The sequence below is a fragment of the Diadema antillarum genome, unplaced genomic scaffold (genome assembly GCF_040938485.1).
Source record: "Diadema antillarum isolate AM-2024a unplaced genomic scaffold, OU_Dant_1.0 scf00000016, whole genome shotgun sequence".
In the NCBI taxonomy this organism is placed as follows: Eukaryota; Metazoa; Echinodermata; class Echinoidea; order Diadematoida; family Diadematidae; genus Diadema; species Diadema antillarum.
The window spans coordinates 807,836-832,655 of record NW_027270905.1 but is presented as its reverse complement, the minus strand read 5'-3'; the positions used below and the strand labels follow the sequence as shown (position 1 = coordinate 832,655).

At 40.8% G+C, this 24,820-nt stretch overlaps 1 protein-coding gene across 3 annotated transcripts in view; it reads left to right on the top strand.

The window, feature by feature from the left end:
• The window catches only part of LOC139725213 (atrial natriuretic peptide receptor 1-like), a 457,948-nt gene that overhangs the window by 294,588 nt on the left and 138,540 nt on the right, over positions 1-24,820 (top strand). For all 3 annotated transcript variants that reach the window (XM_071636319.1, XM_071636314.1, XM_071636307.1), the window contains exons 3-4: positions 17,556-17,694; positions 22,016-22,110. In XM_071636319.1, the coding sequence (XP_071492420.1) occupies positions 17,556-17,694; positions 22,016-22,110 (234 nt within the window). The remainder of the gene's footprint in view (positions 1-17,555; positions 17,695-22,015; positions 22,111-24,820) is intronic.

The window sequence follows — 24,820 nt, the reverse complement described above, 5'->3', positions numbered from 1 at the left end:
TTTCTACCAATATCGCTGCGTTCGCTGAATCCACAGAATTGATTAGGTAATTTTGTGAACCTCCCACTAACATGGATGAACTGTTACCATGCGAGATATTTCTCGTTACTGCGATGGATTGATTTGTAAGATTACCGTGCACTAAATGCCTTTATGTCAGACCATGATTGATGACGTCATTAGACGAGCAATCAGCTTAAAAGCATGTGCCAATCTCTAGTGCTGGTTGTATGTAATGACTAATGACATATTAGAAATGAGGAAATGGTCGAATAGTGATAATTTTTTTCTCTGATATTCCCTTCTACTTGATAATTAGTATAATGCGCACGAAATTAAAGCCCCCCCCCCATCTCCAAAAGACATACACAATTGTCTCGATACTAAACTCACATTCCTAATTGCAGTGCCGTGGGGCTGTTTATGAATAGTTTTATTTTTTCAGTGTTATCAAAATTGATTTTGTCATATTTATCTAATAAAGTTAAAGATTAGGAGGAACATAAAACATAGATGAATCGATGTAAAGATTATCACTTAGAGGGAAATCTCAATTTTGCCGACTTCCCTTCCAATAGCCCGTGATAGAGGGGCAATTTTGATGGCGTCCCTCCAAAAAGCCCAGTACAGGTGGTCAAACTCCTGACTAACCCATTTTCGTGCTTAAATAGGGTATCTCTAAGAATCTGGACCAAGCAATTGCGTATGGTTGACCAACTGAGTGGGGGCTGGGGGGGGGGGGGGGGGCTCCATTATGGAGCATAGGCCGTCGACGAAAATTGTGACAATGTCACGCCTCTAACTGTTTCTTGGCCGATCCCTATTTCTTTTTCATATAGTAGGTGCAGCAAACATTTAAACAGCTAATGGCTTCCTCTTCTAGCTTGTGTGAATAACTTTCACAAAGTCATTTTGCCATTATTTTATATTACTATTGTAACATAGGAAAGCTTCGACAGAAAGCAATTATTCGTGAAAAGCCAAAGTCCATAAGCAAAGAACTACAACACGCTGTAACTCCATGCTCTAAGGGACATCCCAATGACCCAATCCAATTTCCCCACACTTCTTTGGCCGCCTCATTCTCGCTGTTTCTGTAATCAACCTATAAGCCTGACTTTTTAAGACGAAATTGGCATCGACGATTACGTAACCGTTCTGTCACGTGGTGTCTGAGACGCTAACGAGGTTCATAGTAAGCAGGTCTCCATCTATAGAGAGTTAGTGGATTTCTTTGAACAAGACATAATCGTTCTGCAACAATTACTGTCTCATTAAGGGAATTAGAAATGCATTAGACGCTGCTTCTATGAAACCAATTACAACAGTGCAGCGACCGATTATGCGGCGCCTAAGTTCAAGTGAAGGGTGGTTGTCTCGGTGGTAGGACGCGGCACGTGTTTTGAGTTCCACTCCATGTAATGAAGACTGTCTTTTCGCTTAGCAGCCCTACATGAAAAGAGTTAAAATAGCAGATCGAAATCAAATTTGTAACTGTTTTCATTTGCTACTTATCTCGTTGTCTCCTTTGTCATTACACAGGGAGGTGTTCGTCCTCCCGGGTCTATGTCTGTTCTGTAATATTAATCCTGTCGCCGTGTTTAAGTGTAATTTATTGTAATGGGATTAGGGATTTTCGAACCCAGACGGCATGTTCGTCCCGAGAAGTCGTGAACCCTCTGGAGCTGACGATTTAAGTTTCCCTATGATATTGCCTAAATCTATTCTTTTCTCTGAATTCATTAAAATTAGTATCTCTTTATCGATAAATATCCTAGTGTTAAAGAGATCGTATAGTTTTGGTTGAGACCTAACTTCAGGTTTCTAACATTTTTGGGTGAGATAATAAGAAACCTCTCATGAAATATGAAAGAGCATGTAATATTCCAAGAGAAAATCAATATTTATTTGATGAAAATTGGTTTTGAAATGGCTGAGATACCCAAAACAAATCAATCATGATAAAAAGTAAAAAGGTGGGACCCACCTTTTATTACGATCGCTTTGTTTTACTTTGTTTTTGGATATGTCAGCCATTCCAAAACCGATTTTCATCAAATAAACTTTGAATTCCTCTATCTTGCAAAAAGTTAAAAGCCCAATCCTCATCTTCACCAGTACTATACCACCCTTTTGTAACTATACAGAACAAGGATGGATTCTGCACAGTGTGCAGAAGACTTTTTGAAAACTAAGTGGCATATCATCTATCGAGAGCTTGTTACCCCAGCCTCTAGAAATATCTGTTCCCATGGCGATCTTTGTTGGGGGAGGGGGGGGGGGGGGGTAATAAAGTCCAATTTATATGCCCTTTAAAGGGATTAACATAACGGATATCAGTTCAAAGCAATTTAAATCAAATGCCTTTATTCGATTAGATTTGGTACAGATTCGAGAAAAATATACAGAGTCTTGAAGCTAGGCTGCTGAGAGCCTGGCGAATGGAGCGCGCCGCCATGTGTTCAGGTTCTGCAGCTTCCTGAATCTTGCAGAGTGAGCCGTGAAGTCGTCTGTTGACACAGCATTCCCGGATACGCGCACTCCGTGCAATCGGGAAGGACTGGAAATACGATACAGCGAATATCGATTGAAGTGTATCTGTGGGGATCGATCGCCATTATTGGAAGTGACTTGGCGACGATGGGGTTCTAGTGCTGCATTGTCTCCCGCCCTTTTTCCCCCCAGTTTCACCCCTTCTCGAGCAATGCACACGGAGAACACAAATACTCGAGAATGGAGTCCAAATGAAAAGTACCATGAATGCACGATCCGGATACCCCTTGATTGCGCACGTGGATCGGACCGCTAAAAGGCGTTCTTCGCAAGCTGCGAAGTCGCGACTCGTGTTTCAAGAGAATTCTTCGAGTGTCGGATGTCCTCATACATCCTATCTACCTGCACTCTCGGAAAAACACCAAGTTTTGTTCCCAGATCATAAAACTACCTGTTCCACTTCGTGCCTGCGCCTTTTCCCCTTTCCCCTCCAAGTAGGCATAAAGACATACAACCAAATACCAACAGGTGACAAACAAAAATGAACGCATACATGCACATCAATATTTCTCGTATGGGGGTACTCATAGCGACTATGGGATTTGTCATCTCCATTTCAATAGAAAGTCACCACATTTAGAAATTGTATTGCTACAGGCAGGTGTATCTTTGTGTATATTATGGTCATACATCTTGACTGTTCTATTACCATTTGTACCTTTGATTTTACTCTCCTTTGTGCAATTTCTTGTGTCTGTCATTCTATCTGTGTGGTTTTGTCTGCACCACTCGTCATCTGATCTTTGTCAGTAGAACCAGTGAAACACTGCCGTTTGATTCTCGTTTCTCTTGACTTTAACATCTATCTCGGTGATTTGACTCAGTCGATAACGCGTCTGCCTCCAGAACCAAAAGACCCGGGTTCGATTCCCGAGTCTAACTGAGCAATGTTGTGTGTAATCACACCGTCCCCTCCATAGTAAGAGGCAAACGTTCTGTTCCTTGGATAGGACATAAAATGGAAGTCCCGTGTGTGAGAGAGTCACAACTCACGCACTTAAAAGATCCCGCTTCATTCATTTATCGCAAAGAAGAGGGTGCATAACCCGGCGAAGTGGTCCCGCCTCACACCCAACTGGACCCCATGGAAGACCAGCTAGTACAGCTGAATATGGGCTATCCAGCCATCTTCTCAGATAGGAAATGAAACAAACAAAATCAGTCTAAAGCATCGTGTGTCGAGTGGCTTTCTTCATCATCAGAGTTCGCTGTCATTTGTCTCCATCTCTGATCTCTTTTCTTTCTCATTGGGGCCTCCTATAGCTTCCGATCCCCCTCTCCTGGTATCCGTCTAGAGCGCTGCAAATTGCTTTTTCCTATCACGTGGGCATTCCTTGCCCCATCCTTATTTTCCTCTTCTCTCTTCTTCCCCCCATCTTTCCCCATCTATCTCTCATTTTTCTCATTCTTTCTCTCCGTTACCTTCTCTGTCCCCCTTCCGTATCTCAACTAATTTTCCGAATTTAATTGAATCTACCCTTTACTCGTGCGGGCAGGAATCTCGTTCGCACCCATACGGACGCCACGCAGGCACGTCGTACACCATTCAAGGAGCCGTGATAACCACTGATCTGGCAAATATGATAAAGACGTTCGAACACATTTAAAGGCGTATCAGGTGTACGCATTGTAAGCAAGAGAAATATATGTGTTCCTGCACCGAAAACATGTTGAATATCTTGAATATGCGAGATGAATCCAAGCGTCAACGAATGCAACGCCAGGGTGACTCTTATACATTTCTCGAACTATAGATGGCGCCACAATGCGTGCTGATGCTTGGCGTAAAGAGCATACTCTCCCAATAGTACGCTTACACGGACGGAGATGTGGAGAAAGGGAGGGAGGGGGGGGGGTGGGGGGGGCTGGGGGGGGGGGCTGGATGTAGAGAGACAGGATGAGTGAGAGGACTGTACAAATATCTACCTTCATACCTATTATAACGCAATTCTGCCTTACTGCATCGTAAAGTCAAGGAGAGCGGACCACTTCTAAATCGTCCAGTGACGATCCATAATGATAAAGAAACATTCCGCAGGATTATCTCGTCCTGGATTAGGGCGCTCCCTGCACTTCCCTACTTGGACTGAGCAATTGATTTTTTTTTTTTCTTTTTTATTCTTACCATCTTTATAAAGGGACGGCCCATCCGCGTCGGAATAAATTGCGGTCTTATCATACGGGCGCCTTATGTGCATCATTCCTTTTCATATCCGTTCTATCAACAACTCAACGCATGAAGGTTTGCCTCACTACTTGCGTAGTCCTCACTCTGCAGCCCTTGTTTTTAATGAAGATGTTGCTAGAAAGTTGCAATAATTCGGGTGTCCAAAATAGCATGCATCAGTTACCTCGCATTTTATGTGTACATGAAGGCTTCGAGTAATCATGTGATACGACTTTAACCTTTATTTGAATTATATTTTAATTAAATTACTCAATCAAATTATATGCCAATCTACACCCCCTAAATACGTCCACCCTGCCGAACGGCCAATCTACTACTAATGTAGATACCGGTAATTATCATGCCTCTTTATAGCAGTTTTTGATGCTCAGATAATGCTAATGCAATGCTGCTGTGACATTTTCAGACGTTAGCCTATTTTGTACTTTGGGGAAAAACTTCTCGCTGCAACATGGATCATTTTTCTCCATCATCAAATTCTCCCGCGTCGAAGGGGTATTGACGAGCAGACTAGACGTTTGGCGTTATGAGCCCTTGGCTTGGATATAAACATGCTGTTCAGAAGTCCACTGTCAAACATTCATTTGTACTCGGATGATTTCATCACTGTCCCCATCTACCCTACCTCCATCCTTGACGCGTTTGACGCACTCGGTTTTTTTTTTGCCTCTATGTCTTCTATGTCTTTTGTCCTATCTCTTTGTTTATCATTTTCCTCTCTTATCACTCTCTCTTTCCCCTTGTTCACAATGGTTTTCGGTTTAAGATTTCGCTGTATACGTGAAACAGCTGGATGCTGACAATTTGCAACTTGCTCGACTTTCCCCCTTCGCACAACGGCTGCAACACTTGAACCCTTCAGCTTTTGCTTTTAGGTCGCAATTTTCACCCGTTCTCAATTACATAGCACGCGCCAAGCACAGTGCAGTGCTCAGGCATTGGACTGTACTTCTCAGCAGATCTTCCTGTTTTTGCGTGTTTTCGTTCTCCTCCTTTTCTCACCATTTTTCAGGTTTTGTAGCTTAAGTCTCTTTCCGTGCTGTTTCCAGAGAGACAAAAAAAAAAAAAAGCTCATTGCCCTTTGAAACTGGTGACTCATGTTTACATTCAGTTGTATTCACAATATAGACAGAAGTTGAATGCATTATTTTGGGTGAAGTCTTTGTCTGTAGACTTCAACATAAATCATTTTTGTTTTCTGTCAGACTGTTTGTTTCATTTTGTCTGCATTTTTTCTCTTTTGTTCTGCTTTGTTGCTATTGTTGCTTTTGTGTCCCTTTTGATTAAAGGTGAAAACAAATCAGACTGTGAAACTTTGTTCCCCGTTCCCTTTTGTAGTCCACGAGGGAAACATGTATGCTGAATCTCACTATTCATCCAATGATATAGATGGCTGCTTTTTAAAAATAATGATGTCACGCAGTCAGTCTTCCGTGTTTAACACATTTAAAGGGTTTGTCGTGTAAATTGTAGTTTGTTATAGCCGTTTCTTTATATAATAATGTATATCGAATTCTACCAAGAAATAATTATCCCATCAATACTACTGTTGTCTGGCAATGCTTCTTTATCAGAAGCCCAAGGGTGTCCTTAATTTATAGCCGTTCTCCTAAATCTAAGCGAGAGTATTACTAACGTAATCGTAGCATACACATGGTGTAAAAAGTGCTTACGAAGAAGATAATATAACATCAACTCGACATCTAACAGGAAATTACCATGAATGCTATAAGTGTAGACGAGAATGAGCTGGCTTCCAATTGCTTAGGCTAATCTTTTCATTATGAAGCAGTGCTCTTCCAAAGGGACTTGCCTTTTATATCATTACCCCAACGTTGGCCAGATATCTATTTAAAACCCACGTACAGAGTGACATCGTGGGCAAAACATCGGGTTCAAGAATGTAAACGCCTGACAGGGGTTCGAACAGAGGACTTTTTTTCTAAAAGTTCAGAGACTTTACCACTATACCACAGATTGACTTTAGAGGTTTGCAGTTTTGCGCCGACCGCGATGCACACTGTTAAAGCTGTTCGCTCATATTGAAACGCAATTTTTCAGCTTCTATAATTATGAGCAAAAATTTTGCCTTCTTCGAAATTGAACAACTTGCTCAGCGAAAGGGACTACCACCTTAAGATATATATTCAAGCATTTACACAATATGAGTAGACATGTCCATCTACATCTATTTTGTTTTGATTGTAATATCTGCAATATTAGATCCCCCATCTACATTGTAGCTCATGGTCATATAAGGGAGTGTAAGGCGACCACTTGAGATTGACAACTGTACCAAGTTGATATCTACTCTAGATAAGATTTCAGATTTTATGGTAATGATCGCGCCAGATTATTACACTATCTGTGGCTTGTGTTTATTTGTTTACAAATCATGTTACTACGTGTTCAGGTCATAAAAATGAATAAATAAAAGGAAGAACTCGACTTCGGCTCTCTCGAGACGTTATTACCTGGGAGGTATTGAACAAAATGGTGATTTCCTGAAGACAATGTAGAACTCCAAAAAAAGATCGTAGCCTAGTTGATAAACGCCTCAGAAAATAACGCTTCTCCCCAGCGCGAATACATTGGGATAGCAAGAGAAACGCGACGCATATTGGACTGCCGTGACAGCCGCTATTTCAGTGAATATTATTGGATACGAAGTTTTATTGCTTTGCTCATTCAATAGAGACGCGAATAGAAAGTGGATAAAGAAATGCCCGTGAAAAGCGCGGATGTAGGAACCCCTACATGAGGATATGAAAGTCGCTCCATGTTGACAGATATCAACCAGGCTAACGGAAGCACAAAACTCCCTTGTCTGTAGAAAGACAAAAATGATAGAGAGAGAGAAAAAAAAACCAACGCAAACAAAGATTGGGTATGGTAAAACAGGCATATCACACACTCGCGCGCGGACACACACACACACACGCACACACGCACGCACGCACGCAAGCATACATTTACACCCACACGCACGCGACCAATGCCACTACCACTACAATAATTATAATCACAATTTTAACTCTGCAGTAACAGCCTTTAAATCTGCACGATTAAATTCATAATGCATGTCTAGCGCTGTTCGATGAATGTTTTGCGGAATTTATAGGTTTCATTTTTCCCCTTTTCATTTGTTTATATGAGGTTTTTCACGTTGAAGGATGCAGATGGGGCGGGGTTTGTTCGAGGATTGCTAATTATCTGACAGGGTTGCGCGCTGACATATTATCTCTTGTGATCACATCTTCGTTATTAGTGTACCGCAAAGCAAGAATTTGTTCTTGCTGTAGGCCTATGATAGATACACAACAAATAGTGTGAACAGAACATGTTTTATTATTCATCTAATAGATTCCTACTGGCACCACAAAATTCTTATTGAACATTTTGTGCGAACTTTTTTGTTTTTGCCTTGTTTGTGCTCTGCAACGATACACCACCCGATGCAATCATTCAATGTAGATCGATATATCGGTGGCCCCTGCATGCACCCAGTTGCAACCACCGTTCGTTAAATGCCTGATGATACAGCTAGTTTATCCTTACTGTATGTTTGTGCCCGATCTGTGGCCGATGCTTTGAGCATAGCGCGACTAGCTCCATGCCTTAAGGCACTATCTGTACATGTCGTGCTCCTCGAAATTCCCTATATCTCTGAAATTACGTGAAAACAACAATTAAAATAACCCTTTTATAAGAAATCGTTTAGTTTCTTTGTGTGTTTTTTTTTATTGCTATTTTTTTACATTTCCGATATCTAGAACCAACGTAGTGAGATCCACAAGTAGAAATCCATAGATGTCAAGCTTTGTCACGGAATTCTGACTTTCAGCTTTGTTCATCGTTGTTTCAACCAGCAAAGTTACGTTTTGCTAGCAGTCAAACACATTGCATTTAATGTCTGTTCGTTGGAACTGCCACAATTGCTCAGTCATCAATATAATCAGAAATTTACATGGTCTTGCAAAATGGTACCACTGTCTTGATTAATGTTTACGCAAATCATGCAAATATGGAAATCTGAGGCAGGACAAACGAGGAGAATAGACCTAATATTCTCTCTGCTTAGACACGCATATGATTTCGGTGTATCATGAAAACGCACAAACAGGTGCAAGGAATATGTATAATCGATAAAGTCCGTAAACACCATCAATTATTTGTTGGTTTTCTCTTTACAGAAATCGTAGCTGCGTGCCAAAGATATTTCACTGGCATGTGTTTTCAAAGCAAAACCAGATAAAGGAAAACTCTTCTTTAGCCGGGAGGTCCCATTTAAAGCCCCAACCATGGTGTACGATGCAGGATGGACAAAATTATTCGAGGGTTTCAAATCTATGCAGAGGGCTGGTCGTGGGGTTACATCAAAACTTTGATATGCAGATGTAAGAGATGTTTCTTTGATGGTAAACTCGGTACAAATCCAACTGCAAAATTTTAATGAATGGTAGGTTCACATTGAAAGTGGAATTAGCTGAGACCGGGAGCTTAACCCCTTTTTATAGGATTTGCTGGAATGATACGTTAAAGACTTATTTTTTCACCTTTACGAGTTCATTAACGTTCTAATTTCACTATACGAGAGTGATATGTAGGCCTATATTGACTGGCGTGTGTAGATGTGACGACATAAGGCCTTGGATAGGTATCAGCCCTTTTTTAAATCTCCTGACATGAAGAAAGTATTTTAAAGGAAACTGCCGTGTGCTATTTCGAGCACAGCTTCATCACTGTCTGTCCAGAAGTCACGAAGTGTTATATACCAAGTAGTCGGACTCATTCTGGGAGACACACTGTGTATACCTTATTCTGACAGACCATTCAAACGAAACGTGCTCCTTGGTTCGAAAAAACTTGACTCGCCGCCATTTATATCCTGCGTCACAAAAAGTGCTCTAAACATCGCGACACAAAATGGCGGAAATTTACGGTTTGTGTGTTGGTACACGGGAGGCGCGCGGCCAAAACTCATCTGTCGTCTGCTTACCGAACTGACGATTGCACAATACACTGAATCAGGCGAGATGTCAACTCCATGCTACCTCCCCAGGCCGGGTCAAGCACTGGCTTTTCACTTTGTTTTTGATTCAGTGGCAATTAATCTTATTGACTGCCATGAATAGCCGGAAATAACCCTCACAGGCCTTCGTGAGAGCGCAGATCAGTAAATATTTGATGGGACGAATTTTTAACCTTCGCCTCACTTTTATGAGCGAAGCGTATATGAGCCGGGTCAGAGTTATGTATATTGATGTCACGTGCGTATGGTAGCAGCAGCAGCTATAGGATAAAACGATTTCACAGATTTGCGCCCTATAAATGACGGCAATTTTTGTCATACTTTGTTTTTCCTCACGCAGCAGCCAAGTGGACTGATGAAGAGAGCATTACTTTAAACATAGTTAAAGATTAATTCATCAACAGCGTCAGAGATATATATATATATATATATATATATATCTTAAACAGGTAATTGTGAGGACCTACTCCTTGAATCTCAAGACAGACCTGAAATTGCAGATTAATGCAAATTATCATAGATTCTAAGTTACAAGAGGTCATTCAGAGTTGAAGCCACCAATCAACACAATTCCGTTTCTCGATGCCATAACTTCTGTTTCCGCGGAATGTGAAACATCGACACAATGTTATTATGTGATGCTGTGGTTTTTCTTTCTGTCCAACATGAAACATGTTTTCAACCGTAGCCAGGCTGTAATATTGAAACAAATTTAGAGGAGAAATACTATCTTCCTATGCTCGTGGAATATCCCTGGTGTGTATAGCAGTTCATATAGTTTTCTAAGAAATCCCATTACCATTAGATAGCTTTCCTTACACACCGGAGAGCAATTTGACCAAAAGAAGACGATGCTTCTCGGACAAAGCTGTGAAAAGCCAGCGAAGAATTCAATGATGAGGATTTAGGCTGCCAGCAATCTGTATAGAGGAGAATATCTCGCTGGGAAAGATTTCTCTCGCAAAGTTTACAATCTTTACCCGTCATGTGTTACGTGATTGGTATGATTGTGAAATTTCAGTGGAAATGATCTTCCCTAGATGTGAACGTGTTATAAACCCGACCCTCTGAAGGTTTCAACGAAGCAGTTCGCTTGTTACTCAAATTATTGGGGATATGACATCGAACTTAAAAAGTAACCAATCTCCTTTCCAATATTGTATTTTTCATGATGGACGTAATAGTAGTTAACTTTTGTTATCTTTGTGATATTGCTACTATTCATACTGCATTGAATCGTCGTCTCCTTTCTTTTAACATGCCGCATGCGAAGAAATTGAAGCTGTAACTGCATTTCTGTCGTTCAACAAGTATCACTGCAGTCATCGGTTATCCGACCGTTTATTAGCAAATGGGTCTTGCTGCGCGCATCTCATTTTCAAGAAAATAAACATGGCGAATTATTCCGATCAATATCGCAAAGAGTTGCGTCACGTGACTGCTCTCGCCTGCGCGCCGATCGAACCGTGGCAGCGCTGCGGCAGTCTGGGACATGGACACCGGTCGATACGAGAAATCGCGGCTCTTTAATGTACGAAATGAAATCGTTTGGCGAACAAATCGATTGTCGAGATGACTTCTACACGTCTGCGAGACTACGATTTTAACCGCAGCTACATCTTCCTCTCCCCCCCCCCTCTCTCTCTCTCTAATTCTCTCGGTCTTCATTTAGCTTCTTTTACCCTTGTTTATTATTTCGCCAAGTTGCTGTTTGAGCACGTACGTCCATGGACTACACAGAGGTGTGAAATGATAAGACCAACGTCGCCACGAGACTGAGAAAACTTTCAGTTAAAAGTAACATTTTTGGATAGAGACAGACAGACGAAGGCCGTGGATACGCCTGATGTCGTTGCGTCACGAAATTTGTTTGTTTTTGTCTTGGCCCTGACGATAATGGCATCATGCATTGGAATGTCTGGAAATTCTTTCAGGGATGGAACATATTGTTTGAGATAAGAGGCAAGAAATAAATAAACGTCATCCTACCTTCAAGAACCACCCAAAAACTGATGATATTGATTGATGGATTGTTTGATTAATTGATTGATTGATCGATTTATTTGTCGATTTTTGTCTGTACAGGCGAAAGGAATTGTGACAAAAATATGAAAAATAGTACGAAAATCTTAACACAGCTGTGCTTCAATCAAGGAAAATACAAATACATGGCATACGGGTGCACGGAAAACAGAATATTTCATTTGCTTGCTTTTTTGACGAAATAGAAGCGACATTTGACAAATAATGGCGTGTAAGGATAACGATACAAGCAATAAGAAAATGAACGTGAGTAATCTGCAACGATAGTTCTGTTAGTATTTGTGTCTCTTAATGATTGTTGCCTTTTTTTGGCAAATTAAGTCTGCCTTAATCAGCGGAAAGCGGAGAGAAAGGGATGATGGTGGGTCGATACTGAAGTGTTAGCATTGAATTTGCTCATTGGGTATAATATATATTTCCAAATCAGCTTCTGGTGATATAAGATACTTTGATCTACTTTCGTATGCGTGCTCTGCTTCCGTCGCCTCTATTAACTTAGTCATGAAATGGAGTCATTATGTGGCGCATTGGCTGTCATGTATTATGCAGTCCAAATGCCCAGCAGTGCGCAAGGTCCAGTGAACAGGACGATCATTATAGCACATGCGCAGACACTAACTTCTTCAACGTTTTCGTCATACATATACGTGCTTGCCTTTGACAGTGTGAAAACCGCTTTAGAGAACTGTATGTGTACAGGTGCTCTTATTTTTTTTATTATTTGGTTGCCATTTGTTTTTCCTCGGTGATAACTAGAGTGTAGAAGTACGCAAGGGAACTGTTCTATCTACAATTATTTTTTTTTCTTAAATGTACCTGGGGAAGCTGCGTACAGCAATCCCGAGTGTAAATTAACTGGGCTGAATGCTTTAGAAACTAGGCCATATTTCTCGCTTGCCCGATTATTCTATTTTCTCCGAGATTGAACCCCGCTGTGTCTGTTACTGACCCCGTTTCCTCTGTTTTGCCGCCTTTCTGCACGTCTTCCGTGTGCGTATATAGTCCCAGGCGTTTCTGTTCTCTATTTTTTTCTCTACATACAGCATGTGGGACTTCTTTCCTGGCGCTGCATTAGCTATCGACACACAGAGCAAGCTCCCTCCCCCAGGGCTCCGTATTGATTCGATGGCCCTGCTCAGTAATCCTAGGGGCATTCACCTAAACTTTGGCATTTTGTGGTTTTATTCGAAAATTTTCAACGATCACAGATAATCATATTCCTGTGTATGTGTGTGGTGTGTGTGTGTGTGTGTGTGTGTGTGTGTATGTGTGCGTGTGTGTGTTTGTTTGTGTGTTCATGTATGTATGTATATATGTATGTATGTATGTATAATGTATGTTTGTATGTATGTATGTATGTATGTGCTGTGTGTGTGTGTGTGTGTGGGAGGGGGAGGTGGTTCGGTAGTCGTTGGACAAGATAAGAAAATATAACATCCTACCGCCATATGTCGCCAGTTCTTTTACCCAAGTGTGGTGAGAATGTGCGCCGATTGTCATGATTAGTTCATTAGCTCGTCGATTTGTCGTTTTGTTGAGATTCGGCTGTTTATGTGATAAATACTTCGAGGCCCTGCAATAGAGAATGTCCACTCAATATCAAAGAAATAGGTGCAATGATCTCTTCTGTCAGCATTTTCATATCATTTGCAGATTTTTCATTGTTGACGTAAAGAAGGTTCATGAGTTATGCATCGAATGAGTAAATCGTAAATCGGATGAGTAAGGATTTATTTGAAATACAACTTATACACGCAACGTATGTTTCCATGAAACAACCATGTTTTCTTTGAAAGGTATTTCTAGAAGAAAAAAAGATATATCTGAAAGAGTCAAACCGCAGAAACTAATTTGTTAATGGACCGGCTAAAGAAGTCTAAACTCCGAAAATAGTTATGGTGGAGTTATCATATATCATCGGATGTCCGTCTACGTAACATCGTTTTTTTTTCTTTTTTTTTCTTTTTTTCCTTTTTTATAGTGTGTGTGCATGTTATTTTGTTTGTTTGATTGATTCATTACTTGTACATATGTTTGGGGTTTTTTGTTTTGTTGTTTATTTGTTTGTTTGTTTGTTTGTTTTTGGCGGGGGAATGCGTGAAAGGGTAATTAAACGATTCAGAGCCAAATACCAGTTTCCGTGCTAAAAACTATCCGAGGTGGGTGTATACCGCCCTCAGCGGTGCTCCTGACGTCTTTTCCGCGGTCCAAATTTGGGAACTCGATATCGCATCTCAGCGCGATAAATCTCTATCCGTCTTTGTCTCCTCTCTCTCTGTTTCTCTCTCTCTCTCTCTCTCTCTCTCTCTCTCTCTCTCTCTCTCTCTCTCTCTGTTTCTCTCTTCTTTGTGCGAGTAATGTTTCGATGCACGTATCGGTAATTGTTCCCCCCAAAGTGAACCCCCCTTACGGCTGCATGTCTCCCGTTTCCCACTCGTACAGTACCCCCCATGACCGCCAGGCCCTTCCCGGGAGAATACGACTCCTTAACCGCCGATGTTCGTCGCCAAATAGGAATTGCAAGAGAAATAAGATAGGAAAGAGCGAGAGAAGAAGAGGGAGGGGTGTTTAGAGAAAGGGAGAAAGGGGGTGAAGGGAGAACGTATCGAGGAGACCAATCAGGTTAGAAAAAAAATCAATATACCTTCTTGATTAAAATATATAGGTAAAGGTGCAGGTATATTTCAAGAAGAGAGAGGGGGAGTGGGGAATATGATAGAGAGAAAGAAAGTGGGAGGAGGAGAAGGAGGAGGAGGAGGAGAAGGAGGAGGAGGAGGAGAGGGAGGGTGCGTGGAGTGAGAGAAATGTCTCAAAATCATGAATGATGAAATACAGCATCTTTCACGAATCGCATATTTAACGAATCGTATTATCGTCGCTCACTGGTATATTATGCACTGCACTTTCAAAAAAGTGTATACATTTAGAATAATTTTATCATACATTTTATCCTTGGAAAGCACTTAAGTTACTTTTCACAATCGTCTCGAAAAAAAAAAAAGGATTCTAGTTTCTAGACGTAGAGAATACCTAATCAAGACAAATAGAAGAAAATTTGAAATGCGCACAAACTAGCACACTGTCTCCTTTGACAAGAATTTCAAAACAAGTTTTATTAATTTACAGGAAGACCAGGAGTGGGGCTAAAGCTAGCCTTCCGTAACTACGAAACACCACTGCATGCATGATTGAGATGACGGTCGTTTCGAGATTTCAGTATAAAAAAGTTACGTACGTTTTCAGAAAGAAGGTTGTTTTTTTTTATGGATGCCAGATTTAGCTGTTCATGGATTGAGGCGGATGTCGGCTGCATTCGACATGTTCCACATTCCATATTCCACTTGTGTAGGGGGGCTATGTAGGGAGAGTAGATGAGTACAGACTGGCGATTACGTGCTAGAAACAATGATTTACCTGTCTGTATTCGTATCCAGGTGCAGATGTGAGTTTTGTCCCCAACATCACTGCGCAGTCGATTTACACTGTATACCCCCCCTAAAAAAACCCAAAAAACAAACCGCAACAACAACAAAACAAAACAAAACAAAACAAAACAAAACAAAACAAAACAAAGAACAGTAACTCTATGGACAGATGCATGTTAAGCTCCATGATTATTGTATCATTTGCCGCAATACTGCTATGCGGATGTGCCATTGTTTTTTCGAACACTTTCTGGTATGATTGTCACACTTAAACCGGGTTAGTAGCAATAACACAGAGAAAAAAAAGAGAGAAAAAAACGTAGCAAAGCAATAAGAGAACAAACCAATAACGCCCAGCAAAAAGCTGTCAAAACAGGCCTTTCGCAATAGTACGTCGCTTGGTATTCCATTTTGCTGGGCGATGGAGGCATGGCAATCGATGAATATCACTGAAAATGGTACTACACTGTAATTTCGCATAAAGTTACCTATTGATGGAGATGAGCACTCAGTCATGCATGATTTGATTTTTTTTTTCGATGCGATTTGATTTCCTTTCATTTTTAATTCCCGCGCAAGTTGCCATCCACAAACATAATTTCCATAAATGGAGTACATGCAATATGCAGTACAGTGCTTTATGGAGCATGCTTGAATAAGATTATGAGTTAAATCGAGAGGACGATTATAGCCATACGAGCGCCGCCAACACGAAATGTGACGAAATTATTTTGTTCAGCGAAATTCGGGCGACACAGACAGAGCAGGGAGGGGGCGGGGAGGCGATAGGGGAAGGGATGGAATGGTTTTGGTGTGGGGGTCTCGGTTGACGGATAACAGAGTCAGGCAATCAAACCTTAATGTCTGCCAGAGTGTAGAAGGGTCTGATTATGGACGCTGTCGGTCCGAGCAATGAAATGTGTCTCCGTAATATTCCACGAGTAATTGCTTTGGCGGAGAATATGACAAGTCTGTTTCATGATCTGGCCTTGCTTTAGCTCAATAATCCCAACTTTATCTAATGAATCCAGCGGTCCATGGAGGGGGTGGGTGGGGGGGGGGGGTAGAAGTGACAGGTAACAAGAATAAAGCTTTCATAGGCCGTTTTAAGTACCTTCTTTTTCTCTCCCTCATCATCACAGCCGCCTGTCACCGTGATGCAACTTTTGTTTTGACCCACGGGGATCGAAACTTTACTGACCACATGATCTATTTCCTAACAGGGTCGTCATATTTCGCTGAAGTAGGACCAGATATATGTGTCCCGTTCAAACGATTATTATTACGCTGGTATCAATAGTAGGGGACAGATCGTGAAATGCAAATGGACCTAGGTAGGTCGGGTGGGAAAAGTACATCGTGTGGCAAGTTCACTAATGGGGGACATGATCGGGTGTCTTTCTCTTGTGTATAATCTGTGCTGTGCGATTCCAATAACGGATTTTACATTATTTATAGATAGCTCGTTAAGCTTTCGGCTGTTGTCGTCTCCGCGTCGAAGTCGTAATTATCCCGTAATCACACGCAGCTGAAAATGCGTTTGGCCCTCTGTCATGTCCGTGAATGAGCACTTTGTGAAACATTTACGGAGATTTGGTGATTCGCTTGTGTGCATGTGAGCATCTGTGCGAAACTCATTTCATAAACAGTAACGGTCCATTGAAGCGATATTTTACCCCTGGGAGCGAGTCGTTTCGAATAGAATCCATGATTTTTGTCACAAAGTGAGGCAGTCCTAGTTCATGGAAACTTCATCGACCCTCCCCCTCCCCCCCCCCCCCCCCCCACGCCTCCGTTTTCTCGGGGACTATTGTTAATGGAGTAATAGAAATAAAACATGGCCTCTAAAGTAGGTCCTTAATGTAAGGACTCGTTCATTTAGTGACCATATCACTGCCAAATTCTCCACTTTTTTATGAGAAACGGTGCATTTGCAAGGAGAAAGAAGCGTATATATGATTTGTATATTCCAGAAGTTAAGAGCAGATTATTCAAGAATATTTTTGAGCGACAAAAAAAAGAAAGCTAAATGAATGTCTGTAATATCAGAAGAACAAACACTCCTTGTCCTCTAAAAAACGTCATGGTATGAGATAACAACAATCATATCTACCCTTGTCATTAGATTTTGTCATCACATTTCACCTTCTGAAATAAAGTATGAAATACAGTTTATAATGACAAAAAAAACCCTGTCATTTGTGTCTCTTATATCTACGCATGTAACTGCTATTGAAACGAACTTTTAACAAAGTAAACTGCCCCTTAACATACACCATTAAAATGTTCCCTTGTGATTGCTTTTATGTTACAGGTCAACAGCTTCGTTGGTGCTTTTCACGACGCTGTGCTCCTGTACGCCATGGCCCTGAACGAGACCCTGGATGACCCGGAAGGAGATCCGCGAGATGGCGCCAGTGTCACGAGACGTATGTGGAACCGAACATTCACAGGTGTGTACCTTAGCCTCGAGTCCAGTCTGTCTTCTATTTCTTTCTATGTTTGTATTGTGTTTTATTGTGTGGAAAAAAAAAAGACGTGAAATGAATTCTCTTCTTTACTGTACTTTTCGTACACATATACATATGTCTCTATAGCCTTGTGCACGGTCATATTTTATCTGCTTGCACATTCGCATTGTGATGCTGATGATTTCATGAGGATTCTTCGCTGGCTTCTGTCCCATCTGTCCAATTTGTGTGTGTGTGTGTGTTTTTGTGTGTGTTTGTGTGTGTGTGTTTGTGTGTGTGTGTGTGTGTGTGTGTGTGTGTTTCCAACACCTTTTTCTGGATGCCAGTAATCTGACGACTATATCTGCTCCTTCCAAGCACTTAGATTGTTTCACTTTCATCAGAATGTAAAAAGTTCCGATGTTCAGTCTACTTTTTCTCAGCAACGAGGATGTTGTGACACACTAGTCGCTACCTGAATTGAAACACCCTATAACCCCTTCTAGAAAAAGAAAGTGAAAAGAAAAACAAAAGTAAACAGAGAGTAAAAAGCAGTGAGATAGGACTGAAACGGTCTTGAATGCAGGGAGGGGCAAATATCATTAAAAAAAAAACAAGTACTAGTCTTGAATTTCGTTTATTATTTGATATCTGGAACGACAAATCAAAATATACGCATATAATGTGTACGAGACAGACGTGGTTTAAACAACCTACCGATGAATGATGTAAAGACAGTTGCATTATACAATTTATGCCCAACAGTTCACCTCTGCATTGAAAACCTATCTCTGATAGTTCATTATATTTTGTGCATTTGGTTTTTCATTGTTTTGTTGTTGTTGTTTTTTAGATGTAAAGTGTACAGTTGTTAACGGCGCGTAAACAGTGGTAGAGCATACAGTCCAGCAAAATGAATACAAGAGCACCAGGATACAAAGAAATGAAAACGGTGTGCCCTTAAAAACCCTGCCATTCAGTTGTTGGTATGAGTATCACATGTATGTACGTACTTGTTTGTGTATGTGTGTGTATGTGTGTGTAGGCCCTATGTGTTGTCTTTGTGTATAGGGTTACGCGCAGTAAATTGGAGAGGTATAAAAATGCAGGCATCTACTTGTAATTCCGAATCGAAGTACAATCGAATTGCAAATATTCAATATCTGACACTCATTGTGAACTGTTTTACCCAGATGAAAATAGCCATGCCTATGTATGCCACTTTAAAGACGAAAAAAAAAAAGAGAGAAGAAGATAAAAAATATCAAAGGAAAAAAAATGAATACGCACGGAGCAGAAGTGTGCCGTATAATATAATAAACCTCTCGTTAGAATTATATTTATGGTCTTTACTAGCTACTGCAAAACTCCTTCTTCGTTGACAAGAGTGTTGCGATGTTTGTTCAAACAAGATTAATATATTGGCGTCTATAACGACGCCATGAAAGTGTTACAAATGAAGTGGCGACAGATGGCATGATGGTTGCCATGGCTACCGCACTGATTTATCTGTAATCGGGCGTGATGGGAATAAGTAGCGAAGAGAAAGTTTCGTTTAGCGTGGGCAATAAACAAGGTAAGAACTCGAATAGAAATGGAAGAGGGAATACGTGGATGTTCGCAACTGCAAAGTGTTCTATAATGACGCTCGCCTGTCTATTTTTTTTTTGTGTGTGTGTGTATTTATAGGACGGAATGTAGAATAGCTAATATACCAAAGTTCGTGTGGAGGTGATAGTTAAGACGTTATGTTTCAAAGAAATGACTCAGCACCCACAGTCTAATCAAATATCATTACCTTGGGTTTTTCTGTTTGTTTGATTGTTGTTGTTTTTTCTTTTCCAATTTGTACACGATCCGCCATGCGAAGGGAAACTTTCTTGGGAATAATATGTTGGACTCGTGACATCAATACGACTTTGTTCATGCCTATATGATTTCGTGGAATCTAAACAATTTGGTAATTTGCTATGATAAATCACAGATGGGTGTTAGTGTGGATGTATGTGCGACATTTAACACGTTTTCAACTAAACTGTCTGCCACTAAGTAGATAGATAGAATTTCGATACAGGACCGTGTCCCTATCTTAATGAGATGACACCATGTCGCGGAAGCGTCGGTTGGTATCTCATCAAATGTAATACAGTGTAATTCAAATCAGTTCATTTCAGTTCAGTTCCATTCAATTCTATTTCACATCTCTGTAAATACACATGTGCATCCATGCGCAAACACACAGCATACACACACACGCCCACACACTCACACACACATTCTGCGATAAGAATTCTACCACAATGTTATGCATGCACATCCTCATTATGCTCAATCTCTCTCAAATTTTTCTATCTACAGTATCTATCTATCTCTCTGTCTATCTATCTATCTATCTATCTATCTATCTATCTATCTGTCTATCCATCTATCTATCTATTTCTCTACATATCTATCCTTGCCTCTCTTTATCTATCTGTGTATGATATGGGTGTATGTCGATGCATAATATACATACAGTATAGAAAAAAAAAATCAAAGAGCTAGTCTTAGGCAGTCTAGATACACAATGCCCCCGTCGAAAGAGGGCGCACTACAAAATCAATTCAGGACGAGGGAGCAGCGACAAGTTGTCGTTCATCAGCCCATTTAACACTCCGTATTCAATAATGCACACGCCGCTGCAAATACGCGCGGCCAGGCGAGAGATTTCGCGCGTCCCGACAGTCAAACACCGTACCCCACCACCACTTACTAGTAGTTCCCCCAGAGATAAGGGTACAAGCAGCTGCTGCGAAGGACTGAAATGCAGGTGACGAATTGTCTGCGCGACGAGGGTGGGACTCCTTTCTCATTCTCGACTTGTGCAAACTTTGGTCATAAAAGAACCTCAAGCGTTTGGTTACAAAAAAGAAAGAAAGAAAGAAAGAAACGGAGAAGAAATGGCATATACTCATTGTGCGTTTACCGGAGGGGATTCGGATTATACTCCTTCGTTTCCTTTGTGCAGCATTGGAATTGCTTGTAAACCTGCCCCGCGCCATTCGAGCCACATCCAAAGAAATATCATATTCACTTAGGCGTAGCAATCAATCGTAACGGCTGTATGGAACAGACGGTTTGCCGTAGGGGGAGAACCGTAGATGTGAAAGTGATGAGTTTACATTTCAGTTTTTGCTCAAACATGACGCAGAAGGGAAAAGCCACAATCCGAAAGGCTGTAAATGATACACACTAACCCAAAACGTTTTTACCGTATAGTCAAAGTTACAAACGAATGAAAATCTCAAAGTGCCTGTGGCCTGAAAGTGATGATATACGAAACAGTTTTAGTATTTCTTTGTTTATTTCAATCGGGTTTTTTTTTTCTCGTTTCTTTTTTGGCGGGTCAGGTGCCGGTTAACTGAAACATTCTAACTAGAAAGGAATCGAGTACAATAATTGTGTACCTACTCTTCCTCCCTCTCTCTCTCTCTCTCTCTTTCTCTCTCTCCCATATTTTCTTTGAAGCAGATTGAATTCATTGGCACATCGTTATCTTTGTGCCGTATCTTTGTACACTGTCTTGGAAAAGAAGGAGAAAACATATCATGCGAACACCGTATCATGTCAAACTATTTACTTAGATGATTTACATCAGATAATTCCATCCTTTCTTCATAAGTGTAGACTTATTTTCTTCAGCGCTTAGAAACATCGTAATAAGCGCTTTATAAATGATATTTATTATTATTATTATTATTATGCTTTCTTTAATTCTTTCAGAGAGTCATATATAAACATATATACCCTTGTTCTTATATATATATATTATATAATGATATATATATATATATATATATATATATATATATATATATATATATATATAAACTGGTATATATATATATATATATGATTGTGTGTTTGCGTGTGTGTGTGTGTGTGTGTGTGTGTGTGTGTGTGTGTGTGTGTCTCTCTCTCTCTCTCTCTCTCTCTCTCACTCTCTCTCTCTCTGTATGTGTGTGTGTGTGTGTGGATATGTATCACTCACGCTGTCATTACGAGATAGATATCTGCTCTGAATGTATACACCCGTTTGAGATAATGCGTAAATACGTCCCTACGTTTGTTCACCTTGCGATTCCCCGGAACATGAAGGCCCTACCACCCCCTTCCCCCCCCCCCCCCATCTCCGTCTTTCCCTCTCAAATAAACATATAAATTTTCCCCTTTTTTTCTCACTTTTGCACTCCCCTCTCGACAATCTATTCATATATTTTTTCTTCCGGAGATTGAAACCGAGAATGCATCCTCTCCATCTCTGCTCCCCTTTTTTAATACCCAGGCATCTCGGGGGAAATTTCGATTGATGAGAAAGGCGATCGGGATGCAGACTACTCGCTACTGGAGATGACCGACACGGAGAACGGGACGTTCGAGGTAAGGGATTCAATAAACATGCTAATTGAGTCATTAGTTGGTGGACAATAGTCGCAGAACAAAAAAATAACAAACAACTGGAAGACCCGGATCGATGGAGCACTCCAGACGCTGCAAGTTGTGTGCAACGAACATCAATAAACAATCGAAATAATTACGTACTTCCGCTTGGGGGTGTAACCAAGGATTTATTGTTTCTCCCTCCCTCTATCTCCGTTGTACAGAATCACATATGTAGATCAGGAAGAAAGGTCTTTACTGAAAATGAAAAACAATGTTAAAATGACCATTATTACTGGTATGATTTATTTTATCATTCTTTCATCAATCCATCTGTTAACTTCATTTATCTAGTGGCAAATGATATGATCAATGCCGGACTAGGCAAGAAATTCGTTATAAAAGCTGTCACGCTTACCTATATGCATATTTCGCTTTTCATTCTTTAATTCACATACGTGTACCTGTTTCCGGCGTTCACGTAGTATCTATGAGCTGTACCATGTGAGTTATTTTATTTTTTACACTTAACTTCATTAAAGTAGGTGTAAATTTATAAGAAGCGATGTGTCCAAGTGTTATCGAAGTATGACATAATACTGTAGTGCTAGGCCATGAAATAGTTTTATTTACGTATGCATCGTAGAATGGATGTCTTCTTACATATCAATACTACACAGCAAGTAAAACAACTATAAATAGATACGTCTGGTAACGTAGAAGTGGAGGCATTACCTGACAGTTTGCTTGACTTCCGGATAGTTATATTGAAAATTCAAAGTTTGAAAAATACGAGAAAATGAAAAGTGCACAAGCTGCCCCGCTGATCAGGTGCCCTTTGGTGGATGAGCTCTTGATCATCTCGATTTGGCAATCTGTTTGGCCCTATAAATCGTTTTCCCTTTTTAGTATAACCGAGGGAATAATAATAAAACAGAGCAATATCCAAAAGTTTCGAAAGTACATGTCGAGCGTGAAAAAAAAAAATAAAAAATCACCAACTCGTACGGGGAACGCAACTCTGTCACGCATTGGGTAAGATTGTACCGTAGAGGGCGTCTGACGCGAATCCGTGCTACCTTGCGTGAAGGGTGGCGAGAGGAGTCTTCTCAAGAGCTTCGACTCGTTATAGACGTGCGCGAAAAATTACCCCTGTCGGACAGACCGAGCTTGAACTTCTGTTGCGGTGGCGGCGGCAGCGATACGCATCGTTGCTAATGAGCCGACAATGGTCATGATGAATTGGCGGAAACACCCCGACACTTCGCGTTTCGTGTGTTTAATACTTCTCTCACTTTATATCATTCTCTCAATTTGTTTTCTGCATAACGAGAACTCCGTGGGGAAAGTGTCTCCTTTTTATTCACTGTTCAGCTTCCCCTGTATGAAATGCTGCACAAAAGAGAAACAACGCGTACTATGCACCCCTTATTTTTCCCCCTGTGATATGAAGAACATAGTTTAATTGCAATATTTCTCTTTTGATCAAGAAATGGAAGAAGTTATTTTTCTGACAAACTGTTACAAGCTACGGAAATCCTTGCATCTGACTTAGAGCAAATTTGTCTGACAACTTTGTCGGACAAAATGCTTCATTAAATGCACTCCTCCCCCACCCCCCCCCCCCCCACCCCGATTGTAGATGTTGATTTACAGGCAGTTGATTTGGGTCTGGAACTTCCTCCTCTACTAGTAAATTTTAATGGCCATGAATAAAACAGCAGACTGGACTGGATATATGTATACATTGTGTGTGTATATATATATGGCCTCGTCATAGTGTTGGTATGGGAAGTGGCCCCTCGAGGAAGATTTTAAAGAGAAGTTCAGACCTCATCAGGCCGCTACCGAGATTTCACCGCCTCGCTTTCGGTCGCTCGCTCCACAGTTTCGACAGGTTTACGACTGGGATGTGGCAGAACGTGAGACAGGGCCGTGCTTTAATCTACTCTTCCTTCTTTTTCCGGGGGGGGGGGGGGGGGAGGGGGATATCTCGGTAGGTCAGTCACCGAACGATCAGAATTTGTTAGGAGGTAGCTATTACACTGGGAGCCCAAACGTTCAACAAAGGTTATTCAGTTTCCTACGAGATATCATTTCAGCAGAATCTATTTTTTGGACGCAAATAAGGTACGGGTACAAAGTCTCTTGCAAATGGTACCTCATGGCTTGTAGTTCCTTTGTAAGGTTCAACGAATTCTGCAAATGCTTGTCGATAATTAACATTTTATTATAGATGAGAAGTGTCAAACACAAAACACTAACAATATTTCAAAAAATATTAAGAAAAAAAAACCGTCGACATACGGGTTGTTCAAAAGGTTCCAATTTCCCATAATCAGTTATGATTCAACTGTTTAATGTATAAAAACTGACTATTATCTGTTAAATCCGTTGTAAGTTTTACTGGCTTCACTGCGACGCGTCTTAAGCGTTAGAGCTGTAAAATAATCACGATATCAAATTTAAAGGGATAGTCACATCGAGTCCAGTGCGTTTCTCTTATTAATATCACAGTACAATTACACAGGTATAAATCTGGTGTTTCATTTAATGGTTCTATGCAATCTCTTATCAAATGAAGTAACTGATCAAGTTTATTATTATGTCTGAAGACGCTGGCCCTATAGAGAAAAGATCGGTTTTCCAAACGACAAATGTTTGTGCAGCGCTGATGTCTACACGGGTCCTCCGACCTGCCGCGCTGTAA